At 38.2% G+C, this 19,340-nt stretch overlaps 1 protein-coding gene across 1 annotated transcript; it reads left to right on the top strand.

Annotated features, from left to right (window-relative positions):
* Positions 1–7,343: 7,343 nt before the first annotated feature.
* On the top strand, positions 7,344–15,501 carry Tll (nuclear receptor subfamily 2 group E member tailless). The gene is made up of 4 exons (XM_071782696.1): positions 7,344–7,410; positions 13,974–14,210; positions 14,382–14,605; positions 14,836–15,501. The coding sequence occupies exons 1-4, from the start codon at positions 7,344–7,346 to the stop codon at positions 15,499–15,501; spliced, it is 1,194 nt and encodes a 397-aa protein (XP_071638797.1).
* The last annotated feature ends 3,839 nt before the right edge of the window (positions 15,502–19,340 follow it).

The raw sequence follows: 19,340 nt of genomic DNA, 5'->3' as shown, positions 1-19,340 counted from the left end.
GCAACTTATGAAAGGGATGATGAGATTCTGTCAGAAGAAGACAAGACACTGTCGTTCGAGAGAGAAGAGTAGATGAGACAGAAAAGTAGGAATTACACCAAAAAATAAGTATAGCAAGAAAACGATAAATTGCAGTATCGTGCTTAGTTCTTTCTAAGATATTTCAATATATTTTTCTTTCTTAAAATAAGATAGAAAAATAATTTCATTATTCAATTTATAACTATTAACAATTTATAACAAAACTGTTATTACGTAACTAATATGTATACATTTACTTTATTTTTATTTTATTTTAAATGACTCAAATAACCACTGAGAAATTTGTAAAACAAAGAGAAACTTTATTAGAGAACAAGCGAAGATTTTTTAAAGTTCCATTGACAATAGATCTGCTAAATGATCGTAAAAAGATTTAAAAATTTGTTTTTATTTTGAGTGAGAGAGAAGGAAAGAAAGAGAATGTAGGAGTAGGTGAGATCGACGATCCTGACAAAGAATCGACTGTCAGCACATTGTCAGTGCTGACAGCGGGTTCGAGTTACGTCACTTGGTCGGGGCCGCTGCGCTTTTTCAGAACAGCCATTCAAAGCTGCGCTTTACAGTCACTGCGGGTAGACGACTACGGGAATCGACGGGGATGCTTCTTACATGCACGGTGCCCACATGATCCGTGCAAGAAGACATCTTTCTTGGGCGTCCGACGCCCGTGGGAGTGGTCCCGTCGAGATGGTCGGCCATTGCACGAAGCATAAGAATCTCAAAGCAAATTGTCCCAACAAAAAAATGTTATCCAGCTTAATTTCACTTACAAATATGTAAGATTCAAGAAGCTTGATAAAAAAAAACAGTAAAAATTATTTCGCCAAAAAATTAAATTGCTTAGATATAAGCAAGAGGATAACAAATATATAATTGTGGCCAAAGAAACATGGAAAATTAATTTCAAGTAAAAACAAAAGCAGTGCCTACAAACAAAAACATTTAATAAATTTTTGCAACAACATTGTAATATAAATTAAAATATAAATATGAGTAAAAGTGTAAAAAATGTCAAAAAATGTTTTTTTTATTTGCTTTAACTGAAATGCAATCCTTTTTCGAGGAATCAAACTATAGAGAGAAATGATCCTCCCATCAGAAGTACGTTATAAAGTCCTCTTTGCAAGTTGGTTCCAGAAATGGTTCCCACCGATCGTCTTGCCTTTTCTTTCTCTTTCTTATTCTTCTGATATAACGACAAGCAGTCTCTCGCGCATAGATGAATGCGTAACCAGAGGCCGGATGTCTCCGCCCAGGATGGATGCGCGTCTTGTAAGGTACTCTTCAAGAAGGTGCTCTCCTTCGTCTTCTTTCTCAAGGTGCGCCGTCTCTGATTTCTGATCTGCTGGCCGGTGTAACTACTTGTCGCCCTACACTTTGCACCGCCCACTTTGAGAACAGGAGGAGAACGCGAAAAGTTCGTTACGTATCCCGGGTTACGTATCCCGGGTTACGAGACCAACCGACGTCTGATTTTCATAACACTGAACTTCCGGCCGACTAACGGACGTCTTTGCGCTCTCGTTTTTCTCCGTCGTTTTATCATCATCCACGATGGAGAACTTCATGGTCTCCGGGCAGCCGGAAGGGGTTAAAAGTCGGCGGGTCACTATTAACGCCATATTGTCATACTGACAAATCTCAGTAAAAATCTACCGATATCTGACTTGAAAAAAAATTGATCCTAGGCATTTATTTTTGTTCTTACGAGAATAATGTTTCTATTTTCGCAAGAATGGTCTCATGAGAATAGAGTTAAAATAAATATAATAAATTATTACATATATATATACACCGGGAAATTTTTGTAGACCATTGATACATCGCGCAACGCGCTTTTAACGCGAGCTTCCCATGTCAAATTAAGCGCAGACTCGAGTATTCTCATGAGCGATGCGCGAGTTCACGCATATGGCGGATTTTCGTATGGTTTCATCGTCAAAGGGCGCCCGCTTTACTTCCCCAACGATCAGGTAAAAACGCGAGGGCATCATGCCCGATGCTCGCGTTTATGCGATATTGACCCGACCATATGCTCGTTAGTTCCCATAACATTGCTATCCTAGCGTTGCTGATGTACGCGGTGGTATCTCGATGGAGACAGCAACAGGTAGATGCTCCGTCATTGTTCTAATCACTCCATCACGTCTCCGATAGGCGAACTGACGATTTGCTCGGTCACGTAAACTATAATCGCCTAATCTCATGTCTTTCATGCTGCGTCATATAATTTATGCTCATTAGAGATCAATGAAAAACTATTTATATATATCACAACGCTGTATAAAATTAAAATTTGAAAATGCGGAATAGTAAAATAATAGAGATTTAATAGCGTAACATTTAACTTTTTAAATTGCATGATCTTTCGATGATCAATTGAGATGGATTAGAGGAAGGAGACTTGAGTCGAATTTTGTGTTCAATAAACACTATATTGAAAAATAAAATTTTAAGTTTCGTATCTTATAAAATTTGGAGACCTTTTGTTAATACATTTGTTATTATCTTATGTTTAAAGCGAAACTGAATTGCATAAATCTAAATGCGTTTCCATCCAAAATTACATATTTGCTTATTCATATATGCCTTTTTTCATTATATGATAATAATTATTTTATCACTTATTATATTTAAAATACCAGCAAGAAATATGAATACACTTTTCTATTGTTTTATCGTATTTTTTATAGTAAGAATTTGTTTACATAACGGTAATGTTACAAGCTATTTGTGAGAGCAGATTTATTCTTATTCACAGAGAACAGAACATTTTCTTAATTCTAGAAAATTGGAAAAACCGGATATGAGAGATTTATAAAGGTAGTCTCCTGACGAGTTAGAGAATTGAATTCTAAGCATCTTTACTTGAAAGAGTCTGGAAACCCCTTATAATGAGGGGATATTTTACTACTTATGTGTCTGAAACCTTTCTTGGTTATTATTTTTCGTCATTTTGTCAATTTTTAATTCGTTGAAATATTCCTCTAATTTGACATTTATCCTTTGCTTTTATCATTAAAAGAAAGTTGTTCCGACAAATGTTTAAAATAATGAAAGCCCAAATAGTGAATCTGGTAAAATAGTGAAATTCCATTTATAAAACTTTCCTATAAAGACTTTTAATGAGAAATTATTTGAAGGAAGAACTGGAATCATTCTGTTTAAAAATAATGAATAAAACTCTAATGTCCTTTTAGTGTCATCACGAATCAAATAAATCTTAATTAAATTGCTTTTTATTCTTGCTATCGTGAAGGCGTTGTCAAGCATTCTGCAAAAGTAATTACAAGAAATGGTCGAAATAATTGTAGAAAAGAGTGGAATAAAATTCAGTAATAAATCGTTCGTTTCGTCGGCATAAAAATAAAACAAATCTATCGGTTCTTGTCATCTCCCCCAGTTGTGATGAAATCCATTCAACATTTCCATAAATGCCAAGACGGCATCCACATAAACCAACCACAAGAAAGGGTATTGAAAAAAAAGGCATTCGGTTTAGGTAGATTTTACGGTTTGGAAGATTTTGGCGCCTACATTCACATTACCTGAAGCAATGAAAAAAAAAACAGTCAAAACAAAGTGAAAACTATGTCAGATTATTTTCGGACTGGTCGTCATGTTCGGAGGCAAAAGATAACGACGGAATCTAAGGAAACTTTGATTTATTTCTGCTTTTTAGATTATACTTTCACATATTTTTCGTTACAATTTAGATTTTTAAAGTCAATTTATTTCCCATTTTATTAAGTTGCTTTTCTATATTTATTTATGCAACTCAATACATGTCCTAATATACCTAAAGAATTTACTACCCATTAATTTTTTGTTAGTCAAACTTATAACTAAACTGACTTTGTATGTTGTGACAAACTGACTCATTTTCGGCATTTTAGAAATATCTAGAGATTTTATTTGAGTTTCAGTGGAACTTCTGTTTTAATAAACAATAAACAATTGTTCTCTTTTCGGTAAAATTAAAAAAAACTAGCACATCTTCTCTCCCTCTGTTTCTCTCTTTTTTTCAGCTTCAATGACTTTGAGAGATTCGGTCATCTGTACATTTATTTTGCCGCGCGTGATAAACATACAAATAAAAGAATTTATATTCAATGGAACTTACAGATTATCAGATTCAACATTTGTTTACACACTTTACTTTATATATTTTAATCATTTTTTAATCCGTTCAGGATGGAGGCTTGCTAATAAGAATAGTTTTCCTAAAGTTTATGAGTCGCTTTTTACAATTCTGGCCCACAATTCTAAAATTTTAATATCTAACATAAATTCAATATGATCTAATGTTCAAATAGTGATACAATTTACGTGAAACTCACTTTATATATATTTTTGAGGTCGCTAAATTCAAATAAACCTTGAAATTACACAATTTCAAATAGCAGATCTCCGTTCAGAACGGAATACGTTCAACAATTGTTTTGTATATACTCGAGCTATAATGACATGAATAATGTTAAAATGGTTTTTCTATTATTCTGGCGATCGTGGTACAGAGAGTTGTATGTTACTCTAACGAACCAAAGATTTGAAGTTATAATCGAACTTAACAACCTCAAAAACCTATATAAAATGAGTTTCATGTAAATTTTATTATTTAAAAATTTAGGTCCACCTATTAGTTCCGCAATAGTACACCATGCATGAAAACCTTTTATACAGTAAGTTCCATGAAAATCTAATTTCTGAAAGGCCTGGTTTCTATAAAAATTACTCTTCCCGAAAGGGTTAATAGGCAATTAGTTATAATCTTCTGAACGTCACTTAAAGTCACGTCAAAAATATGTCGATGTTGAAGTTAAGTCGACAGTTACGAAAAAAGGCTTTTTTTAAAATAACACCCTTTCGACATACTATTGTACATTCTTGTGCATCTCATAGAAAACCTGCTCTTTTACGATACCGCCACAGACAAATCTATTCTGATTTTGGTCTCATTAGGCGCGTTTGCCTTCTTGACAAAGCGACTCGAATCTCTTACTCATGTCCCGCGAAATTCTTCCCCCTCCGTGAACGCAGTGCAGAATAGAGAAGCGACGTGGCTATTGTGAGGCTCCGTATTCCCGAGGCAGTTACGTAGATAATCTTCTATCCCCGACATATTGCGCCAAAGCCAAAACGGTGCACGGTCGGACGAGCATTCGGCCGCGCCGGGCTTACCTCTCAATGGCGGCCAAGTCGAGGGTGCAAAACATACAACTCAAACCGAGAATACGTTTCTATTCGCGTAGAAAAATTTTTTTCTATCGCGCGTTCATGGAGTCCCTGGAGTGTTTATGTTTAAGAAAAGATTACGGAAACGCGTTATAAAACACACAAATATTCGTATACATGACGATAGATTTGTGGACAAATACTGCTACAGCCTTTTTGCTTCGAATTATTTACAATTTTTATCTCGAAAGGTAAATCATCGAAAAAGGTATGGTAATATCACGTGCATGTGCAATTGGGAATAGTTTTTCTTCAGTAAAAAAGCATCGAAATAACTCCTCTAATAAAATTTTCCATAACTTTTGGTTTGATCAATGTTGTTGTTAAATGCAAATAATACGAAAAGAATTTAAACCTTTCGTTCAATATTTAAAGACTCGGTCCTGAAAGAAATTAATAACGCGCACGATTAATTAGGATTATCAAAGCACCCCCCGAGTGCCCTCCGCGCTGTTGCCTGCGAAGCGTCATAAAAATACACCTGGTGTAATCTGCGAAGATAGCATCGACTCGAGTAGGACTCTTTCGGGCGAGGGGGAGCGTGATATGCCATCGAGAGATCCAATCTCCGCGATATTACATCGGTTATGACGGATTCCTGGCGTAATTCACCGACTGTAAGAACAGCTAGCGCCCCAACCCCGTTTCGCGCGCGCATTTATGTATATACACGCGCATATATACGCATTCATGAGGAGGGGGACACCGTAGGGGATCGGGCACGAGATAATTCAAGATGGAGTCAGGGAGTCAGGCGCAGCGCATCTGCCCGCGTTGCTATTATTCCAAGTATATGCACTCTGTCGTTTAACCTCCTCCACGTATCTCCGCGGCATTTTGAAACGGCGAAACTCCAACAAAGGTCTACCCTCTACCTGAGCCTCCTCCGGCACACGCATCAACGAATCTCAACGGCCGCGAGGAGCGAGGGATTTAATTCCGGTCCTTAAACAGAGCGCGTCCAGAATTACGGCGCCGCAGAATCACGGACCATTAGCCAGACCACAGCAACGTTGTGAGAATTTTTAATGTAGGATTGCTTCATGATACTGCAAATACAGCTGCTTATTTTAATATTCGAGTAAGTAGGGCTTGCTGCTTCCTAGATTAATATTCTATATTAAATGCCGAAAATATTATAAATTAACCACATTCTATATTAAATCATCTGTTTTATAAAAGTATGAGCAATTTCTTTTACAACGCGAAATGTAAATACTGAATTAGAAATGTTTATAGAAATCTCGATTTTAATATCCAGATATTAGTACGGGTTTGCTGCTTTATATACATATTAATAAATTGCTAAAAATACTGTGAATTAGTCACTCACGTGTATTAAAGCATCTATTTTACAATTTACAAAATTGTAAGTCATTTTTTTGCAACGCAAAACATAAATACTAGATTAGATAATTTTATACACAGCTTCCTGAACTTACCGGAAATGGGCGACATATAATATTAATTTGTCAAGTAATTGTCAGCAACAACGTTGATAATCTAAGGTTTGCTCGCGAGGAATGTAAATGTATGCATATAATGCGAAAAAATTGCCATGCGCAACGTCGCATGGGGGGTGTGAGGAAGCTGCCTTCCTTCTCACCTTCGGTTCCGCGGTGACTCGCGCGAAGTGGTGTTCGCGAGGTGGTGTGGCGGGGATGATGACGCAACCCCCTGTCGTCTCGTAGCGATGACGTTCAACCCCCGGACACGTCAGGGACGAACCACTCCTTTCGTCAGATCCGCCCTTCGCCGAGGGTAGGGAAGCCCTCGACCAATGAAATACGTTTTCCACATAGCAGCATCAAAACTGTTCACTAACGGCGCTTAGCATCAAAAAGTCTCGACTAAGGTGACTCTCAGTCACATTTCACCTCGATGTTAGTCCTCAGCGTGTCGCCGCAGCCAGAAAGTGACGTCGTAAAACACAAAAGACTAACCCGTCCAAAAATTCCGACTTTAAGAAAAAAATCTTATTGTGCGCGCGGTGCTGTCGGTGAAAAAAAATTCTGTCTCTCGTTCGAACCTCTTCAATGATCATTGTGCAGTGACGATCGCAAAGGATGCAGAATCAGGAGTCACAGATGCCACACATGCCAGTTCCAGCGCCAAAGATGCCGGCTTCTTCAAGTAAATAGCCCTTGATTTTATGTTGCTTTAAAATTATCGAAAACTCAAATATATTTTTAGTTATCTCATTCTAAGATTTTAACATGTTCCCTACCGCATGGGGTGTATCTGCCCCATGTTAAATTTTCCGTTCCGTCAAACCATTTAACATTTTCATTACTATAAATGTAACATTATTATAAAATATTTTATAAAATTATGTGTTAATGCTTGAATATTATGTAATGTGCAGTTGTCACATTGTGGGAACATCATTACACCGTTTTCTTAATAATGATGATGAATAATAATGAATTTGTCTTTTAAATATTGTACGATCGATATATGTTAAATATAGGTTATAAGCAAAATTATTAGTCTCAACAATGTGAAGCCCATGCGACCCACGTGGGTTGAATGGAAAGTTATCGAAAATTAGTTTGGCAGGCAACGTGTTAATATTTTCTTTTTGACAATATTTCGGGACATTTTCTAAACATTCGTTTACATAATGCAGCAATGTGTATAAATTTTATTTATATCTACAAATTGTTCTTTATGTACTGTGCTTTGTTCTACATGTTATATCAAGTCACATTTATCTTTCTGTTTTTATCTTTTCTTTCTTAACCTTTTTACTTACAAACTTTTAATTATTCTATGATTATGTGTGCTGAAAAGAATTTGTCTTACATTTAAATAAATCATATTTAATAAAATTTGTTTAATAATAATAATAACAACATTAGATTTACCGGAATAGATTTTTTAATAAAATGTATATACATATAACAATATCCAGAATTATTTTTAACGATTTATTATTTTATAAAAGTTTACCTCTCTTGTGTAAACAACTGTTGATATTAAGATGACAAATGGAACACTATTAAATTTGATGAATTACTTTTTATTAATGCACAGAGAGAGATATTCCAAGTATACAATATTAATGAAACTACACGAAAACTGTTGTTCAATCCCAAATTTTCCACTAAGTAAATTTTTTTTTTGACGAATCACCTGTATTCAGAAAAAATGTAACAAGTGACATAGGGACAGCTTTCTTTCTTCTTATGAATGCTAAGACAAATTCTTTTCTTTTCTATGTTATTTATAAGGCCTTTTTACTGTAAAGTCAGTCGTAAAGAAAAATAAACTATATTTACTTAGTCCAATGCCATTAGCCTTGAAAAATGTGAGTATAAGGTATTTAAAGATGAGAAACCCAGATTTAAAAGGACAAATGAAATCGTGTAACATTACCTAACTTAAGAATTTTTCCTTCGTTTTTCCCTCTTTTTTTACTTTGCATCGTTTGAGACACTGTCTAATTTGCTAAGCTTTTGATACGACCTTGGTACTCATTAAGTACGCATAAACTGAGTGTATTCATTTATCAGAACATTTAAACAAGATTATTTTATTACCTTGTTTCAATGTGTAAATATATTATTCATTCTTAGGTATGATACTTAAATTAAACATTCGATGATGGAACAGGATAAATGTTTGCAAGAGTTGTAACAACTATTAGAAAATTGAACTATTAGAAATTGGTTCTATATCTGACAAGATCAATATGTAACAACTAAATATTTTCTCTCTCACTTTTTATAAATTCTCTAGAAACAGAAAATAGAAAATTTGTTTTTGTGTTGCGTTAGCTACGAGTTGTTTTATAATTTTATTACCTTCTTCTAATTTTGTAAATAATCCGAAATTTCCTAAATTCTTAACCCTTTTTCTGGCACCTATCAGTGACTTTATGTGATTTCTACCTGAACTCTGAATTGCCGTACTTTGAGCTTCGCCCATTTATTGCCTTCAATGCAGAGATAAAACTCCGAATGGTCTATAACTCATAACTTTGCATTACAAAAACAGGATTGCACCTGACGGACGTGTGTCATGTAAACGTGCAATAAAAGTCTACATTCATTTCCGTGACATACCTGCGATCTATCTGAGTGATCGATCGTGGCGCGCCGATTACAATACCGATTCTCATGGTCTTCGCCGCGGCATGCTAATTTCATCTCGTGTGAAACAACAAACATGTGGCCTTTAAATATAGCGAACCACCGTGCATTTAAAACGATTCATCCCCGAGCGCAGCTCATCCATGAGAAAGTAACGACAGATGGTTCAAAACGACGTTCAGAACGAATCACCGTGGTGGTCGGCTAGCAGGTTGACGCGGATGGTTGAACACTGCGTCATTTGGTTTCCAATCAGTGCAAACGCATCGGGCTAATTATGGCGTGGTTATATAACCCTTATACCTAAAAGTGATGTGTAGCTATATCTATCTACCTGTTTCTATCACTTGTAATGATTTTTCTGCAATACGATTACAATAAACAGATGAGATATAATAAGTACGTACTTTATTACAAGTTTACAACCATCTCTTTTTAACTCTTTTTAATACGTACGTAAATGAAAAATTTGTAACATATTAATGATAGACCTAAGATAAGATTGATTAAAGCATTATCTAGAAAGATGTGATCTCCTCTCTTGAATTTGTCAGAATAAGTTTTTCTTTGCAGATGCAGAAGGGGTGCGTCGGCGAAGCGAGCAGATGACATTGCTCTAGATCAATTATATATGAATACATACACTGATAGCAAGCGGCTGTCTTTTAAACACATGTCACTACATTCCCATGCTCGTTTACCGCGTGCCACCTGATGGTGCGTGAAATGATAGAACGATGGGAAACGAGTCATTTAACGATACAACATTACATACAGAAAGTTATGTATAACTGTATGTACATCTGTATCAATTTCTACTATTTGCGATGATTTTTCTTTAACTCTACATCACTCTCGTGTGGGTTTTTTTTTTTACGTAATTACTCTTGCATGGGGTGTATTTTACACTCCGACATTATATCTTAATTTTTATTCTTCTCTTTAATTATTTAAATTAGTAAATAAAGATTGATAATATTCTATGTCTTTCAAATAGAGATAAGTAAATGCAAATTTTTTTTCTTTAATTATGAAACAATTTGTGCAACATTCAATCGGTATAAAAAGTTTTAATCTATGTATTTAATAGATTTCTAAAACCGTGGCGCATTTTATGTCCTACGCGAATAACGTAGAGTTTTTCCGATTATATAGTAAACAGATAAGATTCATACTTCATTTAGGTTTAGCATATTCTTTTTTAACTCTTTTTAATATATGCAAATTAACAATTTATAATATATTGATATAAGACATAGATATGTATGATGACAAATACAATTGATGATAAACAAGATTCCCTATGTTTCTTTCTCAAAATTATTTTTAAAAAATCTTTCTAACAACTTAACATTTTATTCGTCATTTTAACGCACCTGAATTTAATAGATGTGTTTAAAACCGTACGGACACCGTGTTTTTGAAGCATTCACCCGGGCACCCTGAGACTTTTAAGTCTAATGCCCGTTTCCACCAACGTCGTTTAACTTGAACCTCAGTTCAATTCACTCCTTGTCTTTTTCTAATGGACTCTCTTAGAAACAGACAAAGAGTGAATTGAACTAAGGTTCAAGTTAAACAACTTTGGTGAAAACGGACGTAAAAGGTTTTTGAAAGCGTTTTTGTATTACAAAAAATCTATAAAAATTCATGTGTCATCTTTCAAAAAGTGATTTCTATACCTACATAGATCGGAATTGCTGCATTTTTTTTAAGAGCGCTGAAGGCCATTCTCGTGGGAATCATAAATGAAAAATCGACTGTGTCTTGACAGACTCAGCGTCCGCACAGTGTTAATGGATATTTAATCGTAATATTTTTGTCCGTCGTTTGTAACGCTTGCAAATGCGTTACAAAGTAAAACTGATGGAAGATCAATACGAAAAAAGTTTAACGGCAGGACGGTTATTTTTTGCCGACCAAACTCGTGCTGTCCGAGTGGAGAGGCAACGATGCGTCGTCGCCATAAAACGAGTCATATGCGTTTCGTGGATTAGAGACTCGGTCTATCAACCCCTTGCAATTATATCAAGAAGTTGGTAATTTTGCATAGCAAAAGTTCGGCCGGAGAACACATCATTTTACGCCACGTTTAGCCGGTCCTCGTCGGGTCAGACCGACCGGCCGCGGCCGGCCCGTTTTCCTCTCCTCTCTTTCTCTCATTGTCGTTCACCCTTTGCATGCGAACGTGCACCGGCCACGGGGATGCGCGCAACAAACTTTTCCCTTAATTTCGTGGTCACGAACACGCGGTGCCAACTTTCGGCTTTCGGCGAGAGAAGGAGAAAACGTCGGCCGAAATAAAAGCCGAAATAACCGTCGCTGGCCAGTGAATTACATATCCGAAATTATACATATTCGCGGAACTCGGTTCTGCCCTTCTCCGCCTCCGAATTTTAGATGTCGGATGTTCCAGCGTGTATATACGGGGTATTTCCAGAATTGAAGTTTACAATTCTGACGTAACGTGTACACCTATAACATTCGGGCTGTTTTTTTGTCGGTGGCCACCCACGGTTCAAATGAAATAATTGATAACGGGGAAACACGTGCTCGCGCTTTAGAGTGATACTTACCGTCTTCGTGCCGTACGGCGAACGTACGATTTTACATTCCCCTCTTTCCGCAAGCCACACCTCCGGGCTAATGACAGTATTTTTCGCATATATGCGCGATTGAAAACGCGCGTTTACGCGCATTCACGCGCCTCATCAAATATTCACGCGATTTTTACAGCAACCCCGTAAAGGGGCTTTCCCTCCTCCTCCTCCTCCTTCTTTCTTCCCTCCATCTTTTCTTCCCTCTTTCCTACTTCGGACATGGAGGAAAAGACCGTACGCGATTGTTGCTATAAAAATCGCATGAATATTTGACGCGATACGTGACAGAAGGAAGATGATCGGCGCCCGAGCTCGATTCCTCGACGATGAAAAATTCAATTGCGAGTGACTCGCGAGCCGACCGACCTGCAAATTTCATGTCGACCGCGTGACGGCGAGTGCAGAAACGCGTTGCGTGATTCCGACGCGCGCCCGCGATCGTGGGCACGCGTGCACGCGCGCGTCCGCTCGCGCGACTTCCAAGTTTCCCTCCTGGGAAGGGAAGAGAAAAGGTGGACATTCCTCGTCGCGGCAAGGGGTGCTGCCCTGTCATTCGGCCGCAACCCGTCTGCTTTCCGCTTGAACATGTGCACCGCATTTTGCGCATTACCGTACCTCCTCGTTAATGATTTACCCCCAGGAACACCCGAGGTCCTCTTTCTCTCTCTCTCTCTCTCTCTCTCTCTCGGTCACATACGCCGCCAAGAAGGGTGAGCGCCTTTTAACCGTGAATATTATAAAGAAAAAGAGCGCCTCGCGTGCGCCCGGGGAAACTTTTCGATTTGTCGCTATTACCGACAATTGAAGTATACGTAAGAAGCGGTATAGAAACGTATAATATGGAAGTTGAGGCTTGATAACCGAGGGTGTGACTCTCACGAACAATCCTCGAAAGTTTTGATGGCCGAGTCTGGAAGAACTAACGACGAGTGCGCGTATTTAGTCACGATATCGTAATGTAAAGTCGTCATCAGCGTCGCCAGTTGGAATGTACCAATCAACAGGTTGTCGCATGGTGTTTACAGCGCGCGCGTTCCACGCTCGCAATTTAAAGAATTAAACGAGCTCTGGCCGCGTTGTTCTCGCACTTGGTCTCGCCATCGCGACTATAATAACTACGGCAGAGATAAAGAAACCGACGGGACAGATCGAGAGAGCGAGCGAGATCGGGGCCCGATACCGAGCAAAGTGTCGTGTTTCTGGCTGCTCACTTAGGATCACTGAATGCAGCAGCCACATCCGGTCTATTCATGGCCCATTCACGATCTCGTCGGTCTCAATGGCGTAGGCGGAGCCCGTGACAAGGAGTTGGTACCCCATTACAAACGCGCGCGCGCGCTCCCGCTCCCGCTCCCCTTCCCGTTATCCCCGTGCGCCCGAGAGCCGCGGGTTTATGGTGTGCGTGTGTATACGCGCGCATATTGTACCACGTTCCCTCCTGCGGGAACTATTGGCGACAAATCGATCCATTCACGTCCGAAACGTCATTCAGTGGGCTCGTGTTGTCGCTCGTAAACGGGTTTCGACCAAAATACCGGCATTTTTCACCAGCCAGAGATTAACGCGCCCTTTCCATTGATTGTCAACGACAATGCCGTGCTTACTCGCCGGCCGGCAACGACTCCTTCCTTGAACGCGACGAAGTTGACGGCGAGGACTGTATCGAATTGATTGACGAGGGAATGATGAAGTGCCTCTTCGCGTCAGCGCGTTCCTCGGGCGGACTACCGAAGTCGCTGCCTTGAGAAAACGTCTGTCAATCGAGAGGATCAAATTGCGCTAACATTTCTTTAAAGGGACTACTATACCTATTGAAATATGCAAAAATATGGAGAAGCCAAGCTTGCCCTCTTTCTACATTTTTCAGATCTTTCTAATTTCTTACAAGAAATAGCAATATATCAAAATATTCTTTTTTGTTTTTAGATAAAAAGTTTTGTATGTAGATGAACTTTTTTTTGTATTTTGTCGTTATTGTATGGAATATTTTTTTTCGTTTCAGGCCGTATTCTTTACGACATACCCTGTAAGGTATGCCGGGATCACTCTTCGGGAAAGCATTATGGCATATTCGCCTGCGACGGATGTGCCGGTTTTTTCAAACGGTCGATTAGAAGGAACCGTCAATACGTATGCAAGGCGAAATCCGAGGGTGGTTGTATGGTCGACAAAACGCATCGGAATCAATGTCGTGCCTGTCGACTGGCAAAATGCATTCAGGCCGGCATGAACAAAGACGGTAATTGAGGCGTTCTCGCGCCAGTGCTCTCATTCTCGCTGTTTCTTAATATATATTTTTTAAATAAATCTTTTTTATGAAAATAGTATATAGCTATCATATCTTTTTCCGCCGCTTGTTAATGTATACAAGTCTTTAGGACTAAGTGAAACTACATCGCTCTCTTTATAGCTGTGCAACACGAACGAGGCCCACGTAACTCGACACTTCGTAGACAAATGGCTCTATTCCTTAAGGAACCTGAAATTATGAATAGCATGGTAGCACCGCCGCCAACGGCTTTAGACCTTGTTCTACCTAAAGCGCCGTCGGAACCACGCGTCTCCGTACCTGGACCGTCGCCCCACCCTCCCCTTCCGCATCCAGCGTATTGCAACGCATTGACATTATCAAAAGTACGTCTGTATCTAATGTATATCCATGTCTAGTGTGTTAATTTTTCTTTAAATTTTCTTTACGAAGAGAATCCAATATAGCATACATATTTTCTAGATATTTTTATAGAATCTAAATAAATTTTTTATAGAATCCATTTACAAAATGTAAACCTTTTTCTGGAATCTTGGGAGGTTGGGAAACTCATTTCCAACAGCGACGAAACGTTGGGGATCATTGTCTATTCCAGATGCCATCGAATATACCGAATCTACAGTTACCGTTTATACCTTCGATCAATCCCGAGTCTATATGCGAGCAGGCCGCGAGGTTGCTCTTCCTGAACGTGCACTGGGCACGAGATCTGGTGTCGGCGACGAGTCTCGTTATGGAGGATCAGCTGACGTTGCTCGAGTCTTCCTGGCGCGAGCTCTTTCTGTTGGCCGCCGCGCAAATGATCCCTACCCTGGATCCCACGCCTTTACTGCCGCCGAGTCTTCAGAGTATCGGGCTCGCGATCGAAGTGAACCGTTTTCGCGAGACCCTGGCCGGCTTCCACGCGATGAACCTAGACCAACACGAGTTCGCCTGCATTAGGGCGATAGTGCTCTTCAAGGCCGGTCTGGACAGCGAATCGGTGTCCAGCAGTAGGAGCACCAGCAGCAACTCGCCCAGTCCCGGAAGTCGGCTTAGAGACGCGGTCTGCGTTGCTCGGTTGATGGACAGCGCACAACTGGCTTTAGGCCAGCGACTCAGCGGGGCCTCCTACGGGACTCTCAGGCTTAATAAGCTGCTACTGCTGTTACCTACCTTGCGATCCGTATCTGCACATGCCATCGAGGAGCTCTTCTTCAGAACAACGATCGGCGTAATCCCGATTGAAAGGATCATCTGCGACGTGTATAAGGCAGCCTAACGCAACAGACCCGTCCCGACAAAGCAATATGAAACTCGAGGGAAATATTTGTTATGTTTTTGTTCTGGCTCATTAAGATTTTTTTAAATACTCAATATTAATGTATTTTATTTATATGAAAAAAAAGAAACATTTTCTTAATAATTTGAAATTATTTATGTTTTCTTCTTTTCATTGCTACACAAGAGAGAATGTACAAAATTTTATTTTAATTTTATTTGTGTGTTGCACTGGTACGTAAAATGCAATAATTCTGCAACAATTCTATTGGAGAATTTTAATGTGTTTAATTTTTACTTATAGCGAATTCGATTGGCCGCAGTGTATATTCAATGTGTATTGATGTACTTAAAGACTGTATGCATCTATATACATTAACGTACAAACATATATAAGTGATTGAGACTTGTCCGATGTACAGCTCAAACCATTACAGTTTGATTAAATATATATTGAACATTTAATTGACCAAGATTTATGTCATGGCTTTTTCGTAATCTACATTCGTGCATTCGTATGTATCGTGTATTCAACTATACATACTCTTGTATATTAGTGCAGCCAATCCAATTTGCTGTTAAAGAAAAGAAAGATTATATACATAATCGTAAAAAAACATGATATGCGCGAAATATTAGTGTGAGCCTGGAGTGATCACGCGATAGGTTTTAGTTTTATTAACAAGGAGTACGGAGGCAAAATAAAATTATGTTTTCCGAGACTCTGGAGTTGTGCAAGAAATTAACTAAAAGAAATTGTCTAAAATGTTTCAAGAATAAAATGCTTACGAATGAAAGGAATGTACTGAAAACTAAAGAAATTATTATAAAAACACATGTAAATACAAATGTAAAAACGATGTAGCTTCGTTACATTCTAGCTAAGATCTAATTAAGTAAGATATGAAATGTGTAGGATGATATCTTATTGCGACGCACATGTCAAAATCATAAGCGTGTGTATAAATGGGATTTCCAAAATATGTAAATAAAACGTTATATATCTTCAATATTTCTCTTTCCTTTTCTTGATATTTTTATTTTGAAGTTTATTACGTACATTTACAGGTATCAAGACAATAAGCGCGAGGTAATTATTTTAGGTATTTTTACCTGCTTTCACGGAAATCTAGCGACTAGAAGAGATAAAGATCTACCTTCCATTTATTATAGAAGCGGAGAAAAGCAAAGGGATTACTATACAAACGTTTGAATTCGACCTGATCGTCAGGATCGACAGAAAACGTGGTGATTTCACAGTGATTTGATCTATAATCGCGGTACAAAGAAAACCTGTGTCGTGAACCTCTGGCGCTGTCGGTTATTTTATTTATTTCTTAAGCTAACGTGTAATCACTCGGGCAAATAGTTCTCTAAAGTCCACATCTTTGTTAACGGCTGTCACGCTTCTGTTAGAGAGACTTTGTTATTTCTAAGGTTTGATTCTTTCCAAGATCTTTGTTACATCGCTTTCTCTCGTCAACCTTCTATTAATTCCTTTTACCTTGCTATTTGATTCTGACGCTATGCAAATAAGAATAAGAAAAACATCAGACAACGAAGTCTGAGGGCCCGGGCAAGACGTAAGCAGTAAGGAAATCAACGGTACTGATTCGCTACCGCTTGCGTTATGTCTTAAGTTCTGGACTGTAATTGACTGATTTGCTTACTGCTAACGTTTTATTGCTTAAGTTTTTCTATGTGCCCAGGCCTTAAAATCTGGTTAGTCCCCTAACGTAATTATAATTGCACGCTGCGTCGTATATTTTTATTAATTTAGAAATGTATAGAATCGCTTTTCACAAATAGGTTTGCCTATTTTTCTTTCGCGTATATTTTCCAATTATTCTAAATTATACGAAAAAGTTATTGTAATGAAACCTGAATAGAATTTGTCGGTTTGTACTCGCGTTGCGATACGCTTGAGACGCGCGAAAGAATATTCTCACGAAGTTGCGAGATGCGGGACATGTGGAGTAATATTGGCGCTCGGTTCAATCGTACCTGAGCGACTCTCGTTACTCGCATGAACGAACTCTCGAATGTTGCCACTTACCGACACTAGTACTTCCTTGTGCCTAAATATGTTTATGTCGATACGTATTCTAATTCTCACCCTCTTGCTTGCTCAAGCTGCGTGCACGCACAAAAATTTTCCAAACATCTGAAAATGTTAACAATAAATGAAGAACGTAATCTACTTATAAATTTTTATAATTCTATAAGTTATTTACGTGTTTAACTCTTACTTATTGTGTTTCTAATAAAATAATTTACTTTCTCCTATGTAACGTTTTTCTTTTTATAGAATGATAAAGATCTTTAACATGTCAAAATGTCAACGTTTATACGAGCAAATTTTTCACAGAACTTTTATACTTGTCTGTACAAATTCCGAAAGATTTTGCAAATCATAGCATCAAACAAAGGAGAATGTAACTGTCACGTTTAGCTAAAAATTTCACCAATTTCACCGAGGTGGAATGTTTACCTGACTAATTCGACGGGCTATTATCCCGACGAATCCGAACAACTTTTTGAAGGATTTTGCTATCCGGTTGAACTCTTGTCCAGCTACTGTTTAATTCAAGATCGGTCATCCAAATAATCGGTTCACCCAACAAGTTCCGTAGCTATCTTTCATTTTTGTACGTTATAGAGAGGTCAAGGATCCGTGGGCACCATTGAGTTAAGTTCTTTGTATTTTAATAGATTTTGGGTTGATTTTAATAGAACGTGAAACGTGAAATTTTTACATTAATTTCCACAAAATTTATGTTAAAATCGTGAAGAAACTTTAATCAAAATTTCGAGATACAGTTTTCCATATAAATTTTATTTTCTAATTAATGCTATAAAGATAATATACATATTCAAATAATAATGTAAATAATGTAGAAAGATTTGATTGTTAAATTTAATATTAAATTTGAAGGCGAGTTCGACGTGGTTACGCAAATCACTGAGCTCTTCGACAGCGACGAGGGGTGCGTGTATCATTCAAGAGAAACGGAGAGGAGCGATATCGCAGCACCCAATTAACATCTCGATTTAATAAAACCCTCGAGCCGCCGTATGTTACCATTTCCCGCACAAAGTGTCTGCCAACTAAAGAAAGAAAGAGAGAGAGCGAGAGAGAGAAAGAGAGAGAGAGAGAGAGAGAGAGAGAGAGAGAGAGAGAGAGAGAGAGCCCGCTTGTCGTCTCTGCACCCCTGAAGCCTGCTCTCGTAATCGAGGAGGCCAACGCTCTTCAGCAAGTAACATTGTAACGTTTCCGAGTGAGTGAATAATAATCCCGGGACTTCCTGAACAATGACGGGCCACTCCGGTGGTAACAATGACGATAACAGAGAGGCGGCATTCTAACGTCATAGGCCTGCTACTGTGTGGAATTCCTCTGGTTAAAATAAAAGCTGTTCCACGGTGCACATGGATAGTACGCACATGTAGATAATTGTACCAAGATATTAAATAACAATAATGTTTTTAATATATCTGGTAAATTGTACGTCCTCAAAACAGCGTCTTAATTTCTACAGATTATTTATCCGTTTTCGGAATATCATTTCGATGTGTATTGTTTCTTTTTTCTAATTATACACCAAAATAAAAATGAAAAGAATACATGATTTGAAACATTTCGCGTACAAAAGATATGATGAAAAATTTGTTTAGCAGTTTAGAATGGCTCTCTCTATGAAATTTTGTAAAAGATTTGGTGATTTCAATCGGCGGCTGGCCGTGCGTGTACATGTGCCAATTTATGTACGAGCGGTTCCCACCGGTAAAGAGTATTGGACAACACCTTGCCACCTCGACTACGCCGCGATGAAAACACAC

Source organism: Temnothorax longispinosus, chromosome 1 (genome assembly GCF_030848805.1).
Source record: "Temnothorax longispinosus isolate EJ_2023e chromosome 1, Tlon_JGU_v1, whole genome shotgun sequence".
Classification (NCBI taxonomy): domain Eukaryota; kingdom Metazoa; phylum Arthropoda; class Insecta; order Hymenoptera; family Formicidae; genus Temnothorax; species Temnothorax longispinosus.
Note: the sequence above shows the minus strand (reverse complement) of the source record. Positions and strands in the feature narration are given on the sequence as shown.

What these genes read in the sequence shown, in the direction of transcription:
- Tll (XM_071782696.1), top strand. Translation starts at nt 7,344, where the DNA reads ATGCAGAATCAGGAGTCACAGATGCCACACATGCCAGTTCCAGCGCCA. An exon ending in AAAGATGCCGGCTTCTTCAA is followed by an intron (nt 7,411 to 13,973) that starts GTAAATAGCCCT and finishes TTTTCGTTTCAG; the next exon opens with GCCGTATTCTTTACGACATA. An exon ending in GGCCGGCATGAACAAAGACG is followed by an intron (nt 14,211 to 14,381) that starts GTAATTGAGGCG and finishes CTCTCTTTATAG; the next exon opens with CTGTGCAACACGAACGAGGC.